The sequence below is a fragment of the Tyto alba genome, unplaced genomic scaffold, assembly GCF_018691265.1.
Source record: "Tyto alba isolate M040663 unplaced genomic scaffold, T.alba_DEE_v4.0 Super-Scaffold_1, whole genome shotgun sequence".
NCBI lineage: Eukaryota > Metazoa > Chordata > Aves > Strigiformes > Tytonidae > Tyto > Tyto alba.
In genome coordinates, this window is record NW_024881261.1 from 26776138 (window position 1) to 26794167 (window position 18030).

At 36.2% G+C, this 18030-nt stretch overlaps 1 protein-coding gene across 4 annotated transcripts in view; it reads right to left on the reverse strand.

The window, feature by feature from the left end:
- Nucleotides 1–18030, reverse strand: part of DLG5 (discs large MAGUK scaffold protein 5) — a 113006-nt gene that overhangs the window by 33320 nt on the left and 61656 nt on the right. For all 4 annotated transcript variants that reach the window (XM_042789455.1, XM_042789447.1, XM_042789453.1 and 1 more), the window contains exons 5-11: nt 16031–16214; nt 12332–12591; nt 8243–8555; nt 4113–4343; nt 1878–2062; nt 1097–1222; nt 409–541 (exon numbers count right to left, since the gene is read on the reverse strand). In XM_042789455.1, coding sequence (XP_042645389.1) covers nt 409–541; nt 1097–1222; nt 1878–2062; nt 4113–4343; nt 8243–8555; nt 12332–12591; nt 16031–16214 — 1432 coding nt within the window. The remainder of the gene's footprint in view (nt 1–408; nt 542–1096; nt 1223–1877; nt 2063–4112; nt 4344–8242; nt 8556–12331; nt 12592–16030; nt 16215–18030) is intronic.

Sequence of the window (18030 nt, forward strand, 5' to 3'; positions counted from 1 at the left end):
CTGATGTCACTGTATCCATCAAATTTTGAATTTTGGCTGCCCTAGCACTGCCATTTCTGCAACGAATCCCTGACTTTAAGACGACTAAATGCTTAACTTAAATCTTTTTTTTTTTATAGTACATGGACCTGGGTACCCTGCAAGATCAGATGGAGGAACTGTTATTATTTATAATTCATATGAAGAAAAATATGAAGCTTGTGTATAACAGCTTGGTTTTGCCAACTACTTTCATCTAGAGATTACCACACTTGCTGCATGTGTGTGTGTGGTTCCTTGCACAACAATAAAGAATCAAAGTCAAATACAGATTAGAGTTATTTTTAATCATATCTAGTACCATGATGCTACAATTGATCTCAAAGCTATCCAATATATAAGATAATGTAGTTTGCGTTTCTGACTTACTCTGTCTTTTTCAAATTCTACCACTTCTGTTTCCCATTCCAGAGAATCTGTGTCTATCGCCGAGTCATGGGAACTATGTGCCATCAATTGACGGAATCTGGCCTCCTTTTCCAGCTGATTCTCCATCTTCTCCCTAGGGAAAGAAAATAATTATTTATAGACACAGATAACCCCTTTAAAACAACCTGATACATTATGTTATTGTCTTGAGATCTCTTGTATTTTATTTTCTAAATCAAAAATCCAAGCTGTGCCCAGCATTTGCCCCGTGCTTCCATCTTTCCAATATTCTTGGGTTGCTATCCAGAACAACCCCTTCCACAACCTATTGAGATGACATACGACGCTCATTTTCCTTGCATTTATAAACCAGTGAGAATACAGTTGGGGGGAACTAAACTGAATTTAATCTGACTTCAGTGAAAGAATCCCACATTGCTTAAGTGTATCTCCACAGTACAAAGCCTAGGATATGTGTCTTATTAATAAGGTAAAAAGGTTAAGACAGTGAGACCTGACCATCACAATAATTTCCACAATAACTAAAAATATAGGCAATGTTTCCACATACAATATCATGAATACCTTCTGCCTACAGCTCTAACAACATATGGTTCACTTGCAAACACAGATAAACCAAAGTTTTCAGCACAGACTTGCATGCAGTTGGATCATTTCTCTAACATACTTCAGTTCCTTCAGTTCACGAACAGCGTCATTTTTCTGCTTTCTCATGTCATCCAGATTTCGAAGAGCTTCAGCCAAGTCACTAACAGCCCGGTCTCTCTCCCTCCTTAGGTTGTCGCACAAAGTCCTTCAAAAGCAAACAAGTTTCAAATTAGTTATCTAAAACCCCACCAAAGTAACAAACTATTTTAACTACATTGTATAGTTAATGCAAAATTTGAAAAATCAGTTTAAAGAGAGATCTCTTAAAAAAAAATGTAAGGAAGAAAAGAATTATATATTCTAGGTCTTAAGGAAAATATTGTCAAGTTAACAGAAACTTTCTTCATTGCTTTCAAAACTTTATTTCTACTTATCTTTATATAATCAGATTATTTTTCTGCTAAAAGTATCTTCCCTTAGTTCCTTACATATGTTTAGTAGCAAGCACGTTGGGTACTTCCTGGAAAATGTCCCCACAGGTAAAGAATTATTTGCAGGACTATAGCTGTAACAGGAGTGGGTATATCATGCCTAAAAGAATGCATAATTTCTTGTTCCTACATAGCAGTACTGTTAGGCTCTATGGTATTTACTAGAGAGGTATTATAGGCATGAAAGCACAGACAAAGCAAAGTATCTTGTAAGGTGCCCTCAACTTAAAAAAAAAAACTTAATCATCCTCTGACAGCTAATGCAGAAGTTGAAGAAAGTACTAGCTAAATCCAAAAAGTCCTAGAACTGCATCAACTGCATGCAAGGTGTAACAAAGATCACTCATGTACCACCTAGGATTTGTTTACCGTATACTTTCCCTTTCTGCAACAATCTTATCCCGCTCTTGAAAGGCCCAATCTCTCCTACACTTGGCTACTTCTGCTTCCTGGACAGCTTCCTTTAGTTCTTGTGACATTGCCTCATATTGTTTCCGAAGCATTTCAATTTCTTTGTTTGCTCTTTCTATGTCTAGGGTAGCAGAATCTTGTATCTAGGAATTAAGAAACATAGGTAAGTATTTTAGGCAGAATTTTTATGTAAGTATGCACAAACAGCTTTTACTTATATTTGTGTTGCCTGATGGATTCAATTCTCAAGTTTGCACAAAAAATGTTTGTTTATCTTAACATCAACTTTAGGGGGAAAAAAAGAGATAAATACTGCTGTAATGTATTTCATTGTGGCACACAAATTTGTGTGAATATTATCTACATGAGTAAGAATCTTCACTTCAGAACAACATCAGTGAACGTTTTGTATTTCAGGAATGACATTTCATGCTTCTGTCTTGTTCTGCTTAGCAGACAGAAAAAAAAATTCAAGGATATTTAGAAATCATATGTGCTATTATATACAGTTACACCACAAATTTCCTGCATTAGTGTCTGTTATTTACCCTGGGACTAGCTGTATGTACTCACAACGGTCCCTTAACTCCAAAGAAGAACAATGAAATTCCAGAAAAAGTTTTGTTTGAACGTTTCTTGTTTTAGGTAAGAATTACTTCCTAAATTAACTTGTTCCTCTGACATTCTCTATTTTGAACAAGAGAGATGGTGAAAACAGTAAGACAAATACAGAGAGAATACTCCAAGCTTGAAGCACAATAAATACAAGCCAACCACAACAGTACAGCCCATCACAAGCAATGAAGGCCATGGGCTTAAAAACAACTGTGTGTGGTTAATTTAAATATAAATAAATCTAATGAGTCTGACTAGACTTGTCATTTGATTCAAGATTAAACTTTGAAACAATGTTTAAAAACCTGAATGCATGTATATCAAAAGAGAGACTACTAAATCATGATCAATAAACTTTAAATGCTCTTTTTTTCTCTAAATGAGTTAATTATAACTATATTCAAAAAGTAAGAGAGCACTGAACCTTAAACCCCAGGTTTACATTCTCACCTCAACATTAAAAAATAAAAATTGCAATAAATAAGACCAAACAGAAGCTATCAAAAGTCATGTCTAGCCTATCGATTGTCTCTTCCATTTCCAAGGATCACTTTCTTCTCTTCCAGCCCACTAGCAGGAAAAAGACAATCAAAAAACCCACTCAGATTGACTTTTATATTTGAAGTGTCAATTTTGATTTGGAATCTGCCGAAGGTGAGCATCTGACCAGGTCCATTGTTAAGTCCCAGTGAAGTTCACCCAAACTCATTTGGCTTCCTTGAGAAAAGCATAAGTTTCTGAAATCCCACTGGTTTGGCCATGAAGAAAAGACAATGAAAGATTTATTGCCAGTACAACTGAAAATATAGTTTAATTGCTTCCCCACACACTCATCTGGGATTGGTAGATCAGTAAGACATGCAAGAGTAAAAACTGGTTTTGTACCAGTAAAGGGTTGGTATTCAATGAAAAGAGAATATAAATTCAATAAAAACAACCTAAAATATCTAGTTTAATATTAAATTATTTTTTATTCCTCAGTTATTTCATGAGCATAGAAGTTGTGATACTATGCATTTTCATACATTAATTTAAGCATTTACAGTTTTATGTGGATTGATGTTTAGTATCACACAGACAACAAGAGCATCATTAAGTATGCAGAATTGTAAGAATGTTACTACCTACACAAAGACACAAACTGCCAAAATAGCATATTTATTCTAAGAACGTGTACAGATTTTAAAAAAAAAATCTACAATCACTCTTCAGTTAACCTCCCTTATAAAGCATCAGAAATAGCTAACATCCTGAGCAGGTCACAGGCATGAACAACACATGTTATAGATGGCAATGAGCCTACCAGCAGGTAATAAAGTGCCTAGCCACCTGCTGAATCACAGTATTTTATTTGCCACTGATTTCTTACAAATATGAAACATGACTGTATTTCTTTCAAACTAGAAGTTCTGTCACTGCGTCTTGAAGAACATAAGTGAATTTATACATAGGTATTTCAGAATGACTCAGGGAATAGGGTGAGGACACCAAATGAGCCCGGATCTTTAACTAATTCCTTGAAAATTACTGACCCCTGAAGCTAAGAAAGAAAAAAGCATTTCTGAAGACTTGCAATACCTGACGGGCTTGATAATATTCCCTTAGCAGATGGTCTCTCTGGATGATAGCTTCTGTCCTCTCCTTCCTGGCAACATCTCTCTCTTCTTTCACTGTCTCAATATCCTTGCAAGCTTGGTCAAGTTCCTTCTGGGCCTCCGCTTTGTCCTTCACTTCATGACAGTATTTTTCCAGCAATTCATTCCTCTCACAAATTGCTCGATCTCTTTCCACTAGAGCTGAGTTAAGCTCCTAAAACAAGATCCATTGTTTGCAATAGGTTAAGTACAGAAGAAAACAGTTCATCTTTCCAACTGGATACACACTGACACGTTAAAAGCCTAGAGAGTTTACCACTAATGTTCTAAAAAATTACAGCAGAACAGGACTGTGCTCATTTTACATACAAGTTAAGTACTAACAGAGAATATTAAATGTGGTACTAAAGATATCATACCATCACATTCGCACAGTGCTATGTCAAAAGTAAGAACCTGGGAGCACTGACAGTTTTAAGGAACCTAAATGAAGGAAGGTTATTAACCAGTCAGACTTGGTGTTTTAAAAAAATCTTTAAATATGGCAAGGGGTAAGAATATATTGCAAATATTTTTAAGTAACTGCCCAATTTTATAGGACTGAAATAATTTAGACAACCAAGCTACATAAGTATCTTACAGCTTACTCGTAAGTTTTAAAGGGACAATTAAGTCATATTCAAGCAAGATACCAATGTCCAAACTACATAATGATTGAAGTTAAACTACAGTATGACATAAAGCAGAATGACAGTGTACCTTATCAAATGTGGAATTCAACTGCATCATCATGAAAAAAGATGATGCAAATGTAGCTCAAAAATACATTCAGTCCTTTTAAAATAGTTTAAACTAGACTTCCTATAGAAAGAATGAGGCACTGCAACAGTTTCATTTCATGCCACTAAATTTTCATATGGTCCAGCTCTCTAGAAGCGTTCAGCCAATGGCTACCAATAAGTCCTTCTACATACAGGCACTCCTAGCTGAAAACTACTGATGTTTTCATCTCAAAAAGATTATCAAAGACAACTGACATCTCAAAAGCGGAAGAAGGAAAAGGTCAAAATACTTAAGGACAGAAAGACACCATGTCATAAACTGACTTCCATTCTATTTTCCTCTACAGATTGCAAGGAATAAGATTGAGTACTTAAAGCATGGATGACAATTGCATTTTGCTGTACTAACATAATTGTTTTGGAGGTACGGCATCTAATTAAGGCTAGTCACTGTTAAAACAGTCCTGTGACAGTATTAAAAGATATATTTTTGCTGTACAGTAGCAGACAAGCACTAGAATTAATGACTCTGAACTTTAAACATATCAGTGAATGTCAGTTACCAGAGCACGCAAGTTTTTTCAACATCACTAAGAGCTTCCATTGCTCAGTACCTGTGAGGAGAGAAACCCCTGACCCACCTGGTGATGCAGACAAGTTTTACTACTGGAAGCAATGTTTGGTATGGTTTAACTACAGTCTGTATAAAATGTGCATTCAAATGTGTGCATAAAACTTACACAAAAATATTAAGTCTTTTCCCACACGCAGCTGAGATGAAAGTCAAGTATCAAGGCAGAGGGAAAGTTCTCAGCAAGCCCTTCATTAAACAAGAATTTACAGTACTTTAAGGCAACTGGAAAAAAATACATATTGTCACAGTTTATTCCAGCATGCTCAATATAAACTATCTGAATAAGAGCAGCCATTGCCTCCAGTGGTTAGTAGTAAAATTTCACCTCTGCCTTTTTCCTGTGACATTTGAACAACATTACATGACAGCACAGGGCAGTGTGCCATTTGGCCCTAACTAAAACAGCTTCTGTTTGGAAACATTAGTCATTTGGTTTGAAGAACAACTCTGAATTTGTGAAGAATTTTTACGTTTGGAGGAAGTTCTTGCATCTGAATATAGTGCAGTAAGGATAAAATACAACAGGTCTACTGAACAGAGGGGAAAGGTGACTACCACTGAGATGAAACATAATCTTTTGCTGGAGCAAAAGATTATGCCAAACAAAAATACCACTGGGGAAAGTAGAGGGGGAAAATCTGTAACATCTAATCCCTAGCTTTGAGTGAACAAACTCATGAGAACTTATCTACAACTGTCCATAGTGTGAACTCCTGAGACTTCTTCTATCATCTACAAATGCAGACAATTAGTACGTTGTGGATGTAAATTAACACATTATGTTTGGGCATGTGCAACCAATAAATCTTAAATTATCTAATTAGGAAACTGACTGACCTCACCAGTCATGCTCATGATACAATGCTTAAGAATCAACCTCTTCTCCACTGCAGTTGCTTTTTCATTTCTTTGGGACACAAAAGGTACACGAGCAAACGCAAACTTCATGGAATAAATTATATTTAAAATTACCTAAATGAATTCCATGCTGTTTCAATCAGTGAATGGGTGCTATATAATAGGGCACTTAAAACTGCTATACATCACAAGGAAAGCAAAGACTATTAAATTACATTTTGGCAAGCACCAGACCAGCTACTCACTGACAGGATTAATCCCACTTATGTAGGGGCATCTTTCAGGATATCATTTCAAGCAAATGCATCACTTGATCAACGAATTTTTTTTTAAGCTTTTAAATCTTTGCCTTGCTAGAACTAGAAAATCTCTCCTGCACTGAATGCAGCTGCAGCGAGCCAGTAGTATGTGGCACAGAAACATACCTCCTCACAGGCAGAAGAGTCATAGCTACAGGAAAGAAAAAAAGAAACAAAAAGAAAACTCACAGTACTGCTATTTTACACCTTTTAGTACATTACAGAGGGAGTTATTTCTGCTTTCTGATGGGCCAGTTCTGGGCGTGAAAAAAAATGCATGTCTGTGCCCTGCCAGCAGCTCATTCACCAGTCCTAAGCCCTTTCTGGTTCTTATTCAAACACCCCTTCTAGTCATCTAAGTAGGAGAAAATACCCATGTATTTAAAATTTTAATTTCCAGCCCCTTAAAGCACTTTGGCAAATTACTCATACTGCCCCAATGACAGATATAACAACTTGGAGCAGAATGATTAATTGTAACTATTTCCATCAGTACTCCTTATTAGTTCTCCTGAAACCACTGGAATAAACAGACATTTCTATTGGCCTAATGGCTTGGATAGAAGTGGAACAGGTATGCAACGTGTATTAAAACCTCACTCGGTGTAGAAGCTAAATTACATAGCTGAAAAATAAGCAGGGTTGAAAACTATGAATTCTTAAAACCTGAAGTTGGTTAGTTTTAAAAGCTCTGATGACGTATGTCATAATCTACATTATGTCCCTCAACAATGGCAGTATTTTTAAAAAGCTCCACACCTTAATTTTTCATAAAGGGCATTTTGTTCAGATGTAATGCTGTGAAAAAAGTAAAATGAGCTTTACAAGCAATGGAACACGTTTGCTTGTACCTATTTCATGCTAAATTAAGTATCTGTAAACCAAAGGGTCAAGTGAATGCATGTCAGCTGAAATGAAACAGCGCAGCAAACTGTGTTTTGGAAATCTTGACTGCATCATTGTAACATGGTTGTGATATAAGCATTTTGAGAACATATTGCTGAAAAATAAAAAGTTCTGGTTTCATACACTTTAAGGCATGCCCAAGTTGTAGTGAAAAATCTTCAAAATATCATCATTAACTTAAAGGCAGAAGAAGGGCAAATGAGTAATAGCATGCATGTCAGCACAGGCTTTGCAAAAATATTTGAGACTACTTCATCATGTACCGTCTTAAGTCATAGCAGTTAGTATCCACTGGTTCCTGTAGAGGTTAGAAGTGAAAAATAATGACCATTTAGAGCTATATTGTTGCAGAGAGCATTACTTGAGAAGGCATAGAAGACTAATGCAGTAAAAGAAGGATTTATCATCAGCAGAACAGAATTAAGTGAATAGCAAATTTCAATTGACAGGTACTCTATTCAAATATGGAAGCTTAACAAATTGATAGTAAAAAGGAATGCTTTAAGAAAACATCAGCGCTAATTTTCCTCTTTGCAGTGCATTCCTATTTTCCATTAATTGGTCATACATTTTTGATTCTAGCATCAACAACGTACACTCATTTCCCTTCCCCATCAAAACAACAGGTTAGTACCTGTCTTAAAGCTTCCATCTCTTCACTAGCCACTCGCTTTTCAGAAGAAGTGTTCTTCAGTTTAGACTCTGCAAGCTCCAGCTCTGTTTGAAGCTTATCTACCTCTTTGATTACTTGATCTCTCTCACTCATAATGAGGCGGTATTCATTGAAAACTGAATCCCTTTCTTCCTTGTATTTTTCTGCATCCTTTGCTGCTTTCAGCTGCATTGTTTTGAACCTTGTCACCTCTGACTGTAACCGCTCCATCTCTCTCTGCAACTCTTTGTTTTGTGCTGTGGCGTTGCTTAGTTCCTGCTGTACTGATTCAAATCTAAAAACAAGCAGAAACACCAGTAAGACACTTGTTCCTCCTTTACCTTTTCAATACATTAAGGATTTGGCTGGATAACCAAATATATCCACTGGTAAAACACAAATGCAGAAGACTTCTTAGACAATCTACTCTCAGTGCTGCAAAATAAAAGTTAGACTGATTATTGCTTTAGGATTATTAGTGAACCTTCAGGAATATTTGAGTGTCTCTTGTAAGGAACCGAAACATAGAAATTGTTAGAAATTATTTAATATTAGATTATTAAATGTCTAGCAAATTATTCTAAAAGGAATGTAAAACATTGCCATTCTTTGATAGCACAAATTTAACTTTATTTACTGGGTTGAGCTCTGATCATCTTACAAATTAATTCTTTCTCCCAGCACACACTCAGGCATGTGGGAAGAAGGGAAACAAATGCAGAAATTGGAAAAAAGCAGAACAACGTCCACATGCCCAAATATGCCACAAGGTTGGTAATGGATAGGTCAGAGGAGAAAAAGAAACGGATTTATGGTAAAAATGCAGACAATGGAAATAAAACCAGGTAATTGAAACATTACTGCTTGGTTTTTTTAGTAGGTCATCTATTAGAATTGAAATACAAAATCTCAGACTTTTAAAAAATTACTTTTGACAGTTAACACAGACAAAAACATATGTATTTTATCACTGCAATCTACTCAAGTATGGCACAATCAAAAAAAGGACATAAGAAGTTTCATTTAATTTCTAAGCAGTAACTTTTGTGTTTATATTCACAAATCATTCTTACAAGTGGAACTGTAATTCCATACTCAAGTTCACAACTAGGTTTGAAAAGGACCTTCTCCTGAGAGCAGCATTTTACCACAACTGCACACTATGATTTCCTTGCGTGTTTTTCCCAAAATTCACAGGTAAATGCTGTTGATGGAAACACTGCACCTAACATGATGGATGTCAAGGCTTATCCAAATTTCAGATGCCTGTAAACCTCTGGCAGACTTTGTTTTCTCTCTCTCACGCACACACCTCACGCTGTTTAAAAGCACAATTTCTTCTCTAATCCAGCATATTGCCTGACCTTTCCCAAGAGAGCTGTAAGCTTCACTTCAAATATTTCCTTGAAAGCCTCACTGTATTCAAAGCATTGCCACAGCTGTACCAAGGCATCTGCCAGTAATTTGAAAACCATCACCCTGCTACTTTCAGGAAATTCTTCAGTTTAAGATATCAGGCTGGCAGTATGTAAAACCTAACATATTACCATATGAATTTCTTTCTTCTTTTCAGAACTGTGAGCATAAAGGTAAGAAGAATATACTACAGGAGAAGTACAAGAATGTATCAGACTGTGTTTCACTATGCCAAACAACCTCATCACCATGTGAGAACCCACAGTACATTTGCAAGCTATTTGGCGGGGTCAAATCAAGGGCAACACTGGGAAGATACAGGGGAGAGAGGAGGAGAAAATATTTAAAGTAATGTTTGTCAAGTGAAAAAAAATATCAGTAAGGAAGAGAAACAAAAATAAAACAAAACAAACAAAAAAAAAAACCACAAAAACAACCAAATAACCCAAACAAACAAACAAACAAAAAAAAAACCGCAACAAGCATACAGAAGCTATCAGAAGGAGAAATGAAAGTCTGTGACATAGAGGGACATTCATATTAAATAGTGATAATTGAGGAAACCTGAAAGCAAAGTTTCAGCTGAAACACCTTGGACCTGCTTGACCTTGCATTGCCTCCCAAGAATGAAATACTGGCAGCTGGATCACATTTTCACAGACACCTTCTGTAGAGAAGTCCCATTTCTGACAGCTGTTGTGAATGGGTTGCAAGTAGCAGGGTTGGATGGGTCAGCAGCAGCAAGGTTGGGTTTATAAGGAGCAACCAGTACTGAGAACCACCCTCACTAGGACTACCTTTTTTGTCTTCAATGCAATTGCAAACTATGGGCAGATCTGTCTGAGGGCTCACATTCAAAATACAGGGGCACATGTGTAGGGTAAGGTTTAGCACATAGGAATTAGATAGTTGATATAGATAATTTGCAATCTGTAAAGCTTTCACCAACTAAATCATCTTGGTAGCATTCATATGCTGTGTGTTATTGCAACAACGTTATAGATAAAAGAAAAAAAGCTTAACACTTCTCTAATTTTTTTTAAGACCAAACAGTAATTCAAAACGAGACTCGGGCCATCACTGGAGTCTTACTCTTCCTGCTCTCTTTAAAACTTATTTTGACTGAGTTTACACTTGGTAATGATAAAAAAGAAAAAAAAAAAAAAAAAAAAAAAAAAAACAGTGCTGCAATTTATGACCCATTCATCCTCAAACTACAAGTTTGTTAAATCTTACATTCTGAAAAGCATACACGCTTGAAACGCATTTCAAAACTCTTCATCAGTCACCCAGAAAAACATGGTTTTGTTTATGAAAAAAGGATATAAACACAAGACAAATAAAGGTTTCTATAAACATAAACAAGTAAAATAGAAGTCCAGACCCAAAGCCTACTGAATGTAAAGCAGTAATTCCTGTAGTTCAGTTATATTCATTTAATTGGATCACTGGTTCACAGGAACATGAATAACTTTCATGAAATTCTTAAAACCAACCTCTGTTCAGTATCAAACCACACCTTCCTCCCAAGAAGACCATCTAAATCACAAGGTCATAGTAGAAATTTGTTAAGCTTCTGCATGTATCAGCACGGTTGTAGTGTTTCTTGTAGTATATGTTAGGCTTTCCCTCACTTTTAGGAATTCATGGCAGCTTAAATTACGTAACTTATTACTCATACTCTCCTATAACTTAATTAGATGTCTCACAATTATGTACGCTCAGTCTCACCCTTTGAAATACTAAATGTCTATGAATGTAGAAAAAAAAATTTTTTTGGCTATCACATGTGGGAGTTACATATTATCCCTAACTTACATCAGTGAAAACATTTTCAACACACCCACAGATGCTCTTTGGAGTCCTTATGTATATTAGTATTCTTCCTACCTCTTATGGGTAACTGTGTAGGCTTAGTATCAAGGAGGAGCAGAGAGAGGCTAAGTGTGGTGTGACATAGTGTCTGTACCCTTCTATTTTGGCACTTGTGCTGCTCATAGCAGCAGTGGCTGATCACTGAAGCAAACTCCCAGACATCGGCATCCAGTGAACTCCCCTGACAGTCAGAAGCTCTGTCTCTGAATCCCACACAGTCTGCAATTCTAACATCATGAAAAGTTAAGTTATGCTTGAGAACATCTTCACTGCTAAACACTTTTTAAGAATTATAGTCGCTTATTGACTTGGCGTTTATATTTAAATAAACATACGTATCAGTTGATGGGTTCACCACCCATTGAGGAGTTTGTTTGCAACAAGGTTTAACAAAATTTTAGTGGAATTTGACACCTGTGTCTACAACTAAGAATAAGCATGGCTTGAAACACAGAATATCCCTTTCTCCCATGAGCTAAACAACGGTTAAAATTCCTCATACAATTCCAAAACTCTACCTGGGAAATCCTCTTCTCACAGGTAAGCACCGTTTCTCCAAATAAACTTCCCCATCACACCTTCTAGGACCTTCCAGAAAATCTTATATAGAAACACATGCTTACTCAGTTATCCATGTAAGATAATATGAACTAGAGAAAAACTTTAGAAAAAAAAAATTAGCAAAGTATTTGTGATTCTGACACAGAAAAAAATAAGACGCAAATTGGAATTGTTACTGCCTTCACAGAATACCTGAAAGGTATAAAAACCAGGTTATACCTTCTAAGAGAGGACGAATATTGCTGCTGAAAATGTATTGCTGTGTCCCTTTGCTTCATTAACATGTCATTCTGTTTCTGAAGACGTCTGTTTTCCTCCTCAGCCTGTTCTAGGCGGCTCAGATCTGTGTTGTGACTTGCAATCTTCTCATTGTACCGTTTCCTTAAGGCATCGTAATCCTTCTTCACACCCTCTAGCTTGTCCATTGCTGTATCATAAAGTTTATTTAATATCTCTGATGATCCATTTTGTTTCATGACCTAAAAGAATGCCAGAAACTCTATTAATAAACTTGGGGTTTTATCAGTCCAATAAGTTTGACTTAAAGCATGTCTGAGAAACAATATAAGAACAAAAATATATTAACTAATTGTAATAATCATTCTTTTTAATGACTAAGGAAATACCGAGCCTCTTCTAAGCATTATGACATCTGCTTAATGTTAACTGGGTTGAAAAATCTGCTTTATTACAACTTTGAGTGCACAAGTTTATGAAAATCTCACTCTTACGGTAATTGCTACCAGTAGCTATTAAACCCACATTGTTTCCAAAGCACTTTGTAGTTTTAGCAAGAGGTAATCACTATTTGATGACCAAGATGATAGCAGTAATTTCGGAAATGACCACGAGGTGGCATTCCTGACAGGTTGCCTGTAACCTCTATGAAATGTTAAAACTTCAAGAGAATAAAATCTACCCTAAATATGTTATACATGCAGGCATGTATTTTAATACTCATGCAATATTTCATCTGCCAACTACCCACAGAGGTTTGTTTCAAAAGCTATCCATGAAATACGAACAGGAGGAGGAAAAAAACAACCTTTTAAACATGAATAAAGTTTGACCTGAATCTTAGTTTCAAATTAATATCCACTGACAAAAAAATCTTGCTGTAAATAGCAATGTTGATGACAAATGACTAGCAACAACAACAGAAAGCCCATAAGAAGCTTCAGCAAATCTATTCCTCCTTCCATCTCAAAATGCCAAAAAAATGTGCCTGAAATCAGGCCTTACCCCAATTTTTAATGCTATCTTAATTTTTTCTTTTTTCTTTTTCTCTTTTAAAATGAAATTTGGCCTTGACGGAACTGTGAGAAGAAACAGGAATGCTCTATACAAAGAGGTGCCAGGAATTTATATAATCTTAACGTTAGCCTACAAAGGTACATCCCTAACTCCCTGAAAATAAAAAGTATTAAAAAATTTGAAGAAAAAAAGACATAAAATATGAACTCTATAAAAAGTTGAAACCAAACACATAGCAGCTACCTTACATGCATGAATTGGCTCCTCATCTTCTTTTGTGTCTTATATTCAGAGTAATGACCAGTCCTGAACATGGAAGAACCTGGATGCCTGCAGACCAAAAGAAACTGCCTGTTCTTTGACTACTACTCATTGCCCATAGGATAACAACCATCAGTGTCAAGAAACCATTTCTCTACACAGGCAAGATAAGAAAGTTGTTCAGCCTGACACTGGTCTCATTTAACTAACCAAGGTATGTAAAAACAGTGAGTTACTGTTCTTAAAGTGGTCCTAGAACAAGGCTGCACTTTGGCAAGAGTCTCACTGGCACAGGTACTTCCACAGACATCCTATCCTCAGTGGATTCAGCAGCATAACCCATGCAGAGTTGGACCCACAAGTAGTGAGCATGCTTCAGTGAACCATTTCAGATTAGCTAAACATGTGATAAACTGGAAGCATATGTAACCTGTAAATACATGTTGATTTAAACCCACTTAAGAGAGCCATTTTCCTGAAGACTGCTTCCCAAAGCATTCTGAGAACAGGTTTGATAACCAAGTATTTGAGAATCCAAACAGAAACCAACAACTTCTCACTGTCTAAAGCATATATGGAATGTCTTTTTGCTGAAAACACACTAAATAATTCAAGAAAAAAATGATGAATGTACTAGAAATTGCATGGAATTCAGCATAAACTTGCTAACAGAGATTTGACAGAGGAAGACAGAAAGGCCATGACCAGGAAGCAGTGTAATATGAAAGCGTCCCAATCAAAATCCCAATCTGAGAAAAAGTAAATAGTCCCAGCTGGACCAAGGAAGACAGCCATAGAAACAAGAAACTTCACATGTGAGCAGCAGAAACTTAAGGTGGTCAGCTGCTATACAGCAAATCCATGACAATCCCACAAATAGAGTAACCCGATCAAAAGTTTTTGCTCTCTGAGGACACAAAGATGTTGTGTTTAGCTACAGCCTGATGACAGAGGGATCAAAACAGCATTTGACTAATTCAGATGAGAAATGACACAGACAAGATAAGACTTTTGGCACCCTTTCAAGACACCATGATTCACTCCGACATGCAGAGAAATGGAGTTGCACAACTTTCTCACCGAGAGTCACAGAAATAGTTTTCTTTAAAGATTTAATCATGGTGTTGACATGAGACTGAATTTCTTTAAACAAACACTGATACTTCAGCCTCCTCCTGTGCTGCCAGATAATTTCAAACTTCAGGACAGAACCTCAAAATACAGTAGTTGTCTCTTGAAGGTTTTACATCCCTGCTTTGCAGACTGAGAAACAAAGGCACAGAACAATTAAGCGATTTCCCCAAGTTTACACAGCAAACCATTTCTGCTATCTTCTGAACCAAGCCACCGGACCATTTCACAGCAGAACTCTCAAGACAGGATCAAAAGGAAATACAAATCTTCAGTTCTCTTAACACTAGCCCTCGAGGACCTCCTAAGGCACCATTCAGCTTGCTTTGACCTTTGCCCCCCCTACCCTAGCAAATAATTATTTTTGTTTGCATAGGTTTTGTTTCTGAAGCCTAATGTTTAATTTGCAAGTTTGCCCTGTGAATCAGCCTAAACACAGTTAACCAAGATACTCCGTTTAACCATTCCACACGTTGCTGTAACTATTCTAACTAAATGATCAGACATTTCCACAGGTGAACCATGAACTCAATATGACCTCCTCACTATAACTCTTACTTTTCTTTCTCCAGAATGTGTGAACAACTGTGGTCTGGAGACAGCCTGTTATATACAGTTCTGAAATGTCCACCTCAGAATCCTGAAAAGCTTGTCTTTTTTTGTTTCAAGTTACAAAACATTCATCAACTTGTAGCTTTGTTCTAAGTGAATAGCATCTGTAAACCTAAACAACCAACCTTAGCTCGCCCATCCCTCTAATCTTTATGGCATCACTAGAATAAGTTTAAAAAAGAAAACTAAACCAAACCAAACTAATTTCTGCCACTTATTTTTTTTTATTGTGATTCTTTCCAAAAAACAAACATTGTATGCAAGTTTAAAGCTAGCTCTGTCCCATAAAATATCCTCAGAAAATAGTAATTTTTTTAATTACTTTGCAACTTCAAGATAAGTTTTTGATGCCTCTCCACCCACTTAAACTATCATGTATATACAATCTTCCTTATGAACATTTTTTTCATCGCTGCACCAAAATCTCTTAATATTGCCTAATATTCTATATCCCTCGTTTTTTTTCCCAGCTAGACACAGAAAATAACTTAATATCCCAGATCTCGTTTTCTCCCCTAGTGCTGTAAAATATAAGGCAGGTGTTTTAGAATCAGTAATACATAAAAGTCAGGAACACTGCACATTTAGTTTTATTGACTTCTTTATCAAAGGAACAATTCACGATCTCTTCTAGCATGTACACTACAAGCTGTAGCTTACCTGCTGCTGCTGGCTGCGCAGGTCTGTTATCTCTTTCTGATCCTCATCGTGAAGTCTCTTCATTTCCTCACATGACTGCTGGAGATGATTATGTTCTCGCACCAACTGCGTGTTCTTCCTCTTCAAGGTATCCATGTCCTCCTTCAGCTGTGACTGGTCACTCAGCAGCCGACTGTGCAACGTGCTGCCACAGCACACAAAAATGCTCTTAGAGGCCAACTTGCCAGAAAAGAAGTCCTCAACTAATACATTTCAAGCATGAGTCTCCTACCAGGAAAGCAGGTCAAACTAACTGAGTTCTGCATATTTGAATGTTTCAAGCATCAGGAAAAAAAAAATAAATCAGAAACAAACAGGAACCTAAGTATGAAGATATGTGAACGTACACAGGACTCAAACCTAATCAGGAGCGATGATGGATTTATGCCACCTATCAATGCCATTTCACAGTAATTTTAAAAGCAAGCAGATAAACAGAAATGCTGTAATGCAAGCATAAGTTGATCCTGGAGATAACAGGCATTGTCCCACTAATCACCTCCACTTTATTTTGGGCCCCTCAGCTGAGCAGCAGCTAACCAAGATACAGATGAAAACAACAAAAAAATTCCCTCTTATGCTATTGTTTTCAAAACAAGCAAAAAAAAAACCCACAACCAACAAAACCACCTTATGTTTCAATTACACTCAAGCAGGTAAAAAGCTATGACAGTTACTCCAAATTTCATTATGCAAGCCATAGTTATTGAAATACACTCTCACTTAAAAATTTAACAACTAAGAGCCACATGAGGAGGCTATCACTCAGATAATTCAAGGTAGCAGTCCAAAATTAGACCTGACCACTGCTGAAGAAGAGCAGAAAAATCAATCGAATGTATTTTACTACTGCAGATCAAATAGCATGACTGTGAACAATGAAAATACTTGTCAGTGTTCAAATCAATGACTCAAACTGAACTCTCACACCTGCTAGTAAAATGTTTAAAGTCCGTATTTATTTAAAAAAAAACAAAACAAACCAAACAAACACCATATAACACACAGCAATGAACAGAGCAAATTTGCAGTTTAGGATACTTGGTATTCCTTCCTTATGAAGTGAAATACCAACATTTCCTGCACAGAACGACCAAAAGCATTAAAACAGTTTCCTTAAAATTAGAACAACTTGCTGAAAAAAGTGCATTTGACAAATTGTATTCACACAATTGAACAACTGAACACACGTAATCTTTACATGTAGGTTATTCATCTGCTATCTGTTATTCATCAGAAAGGTACCTTTTTTTTAAAAAAAAAAAAAAAAAAAAAAAGGCAAGCTTAGGGTTTTAAGAATTACTTCAAGAAAGTTAACATTTGAATAACCTATTCTACCCAAATACTTTCTTTACCCTGAGAATTACTCACAGGATGAACAGGAATTGCAGGCATGGATTTCAACAAGTATTGTCATGTTTTGGGCACCTGAACTCCAACAGTGAGTTTCAGCCTCCCTGAATTTATAAGTAAGAAATTCAATTCTCCAAATCCAAGTGAATAAAGTCTTACAGTAAAAATGATTACCTCTGAATCAATTAAAATCTGCTATACTTTCTTCTGACCAGATAATCTTTGTAGTAAATGCAAATACAAAAGCTTGTATATATGCATCATTCTGCAGAAGCCTAAATTGTTCGCCTCTGAGGAATATGACTATCTTCTCGTTATACTTGAATATTTCACTCACTGTCTTTTAAAACTCAGAGCTTTTCTTCTGATATGAGAGAGTAAATCCTTTTATACTATTATGAAAATACTGAAATAAACGGAGTGTAACACAGTATTCATGGACTATAGATCTTCATGTTTTTAGGATAAAGAATACAAGTGTTTCACGTCAGCATTGGATGGATATAGGTAATTTAGTTCTGAAAAAAATCCATCTAAAATGTACAGAGCACTAATGCTTTGCACAGAACTCCCTAGCAAATTAAAGTACTTTAAAATCCTCAAATGAA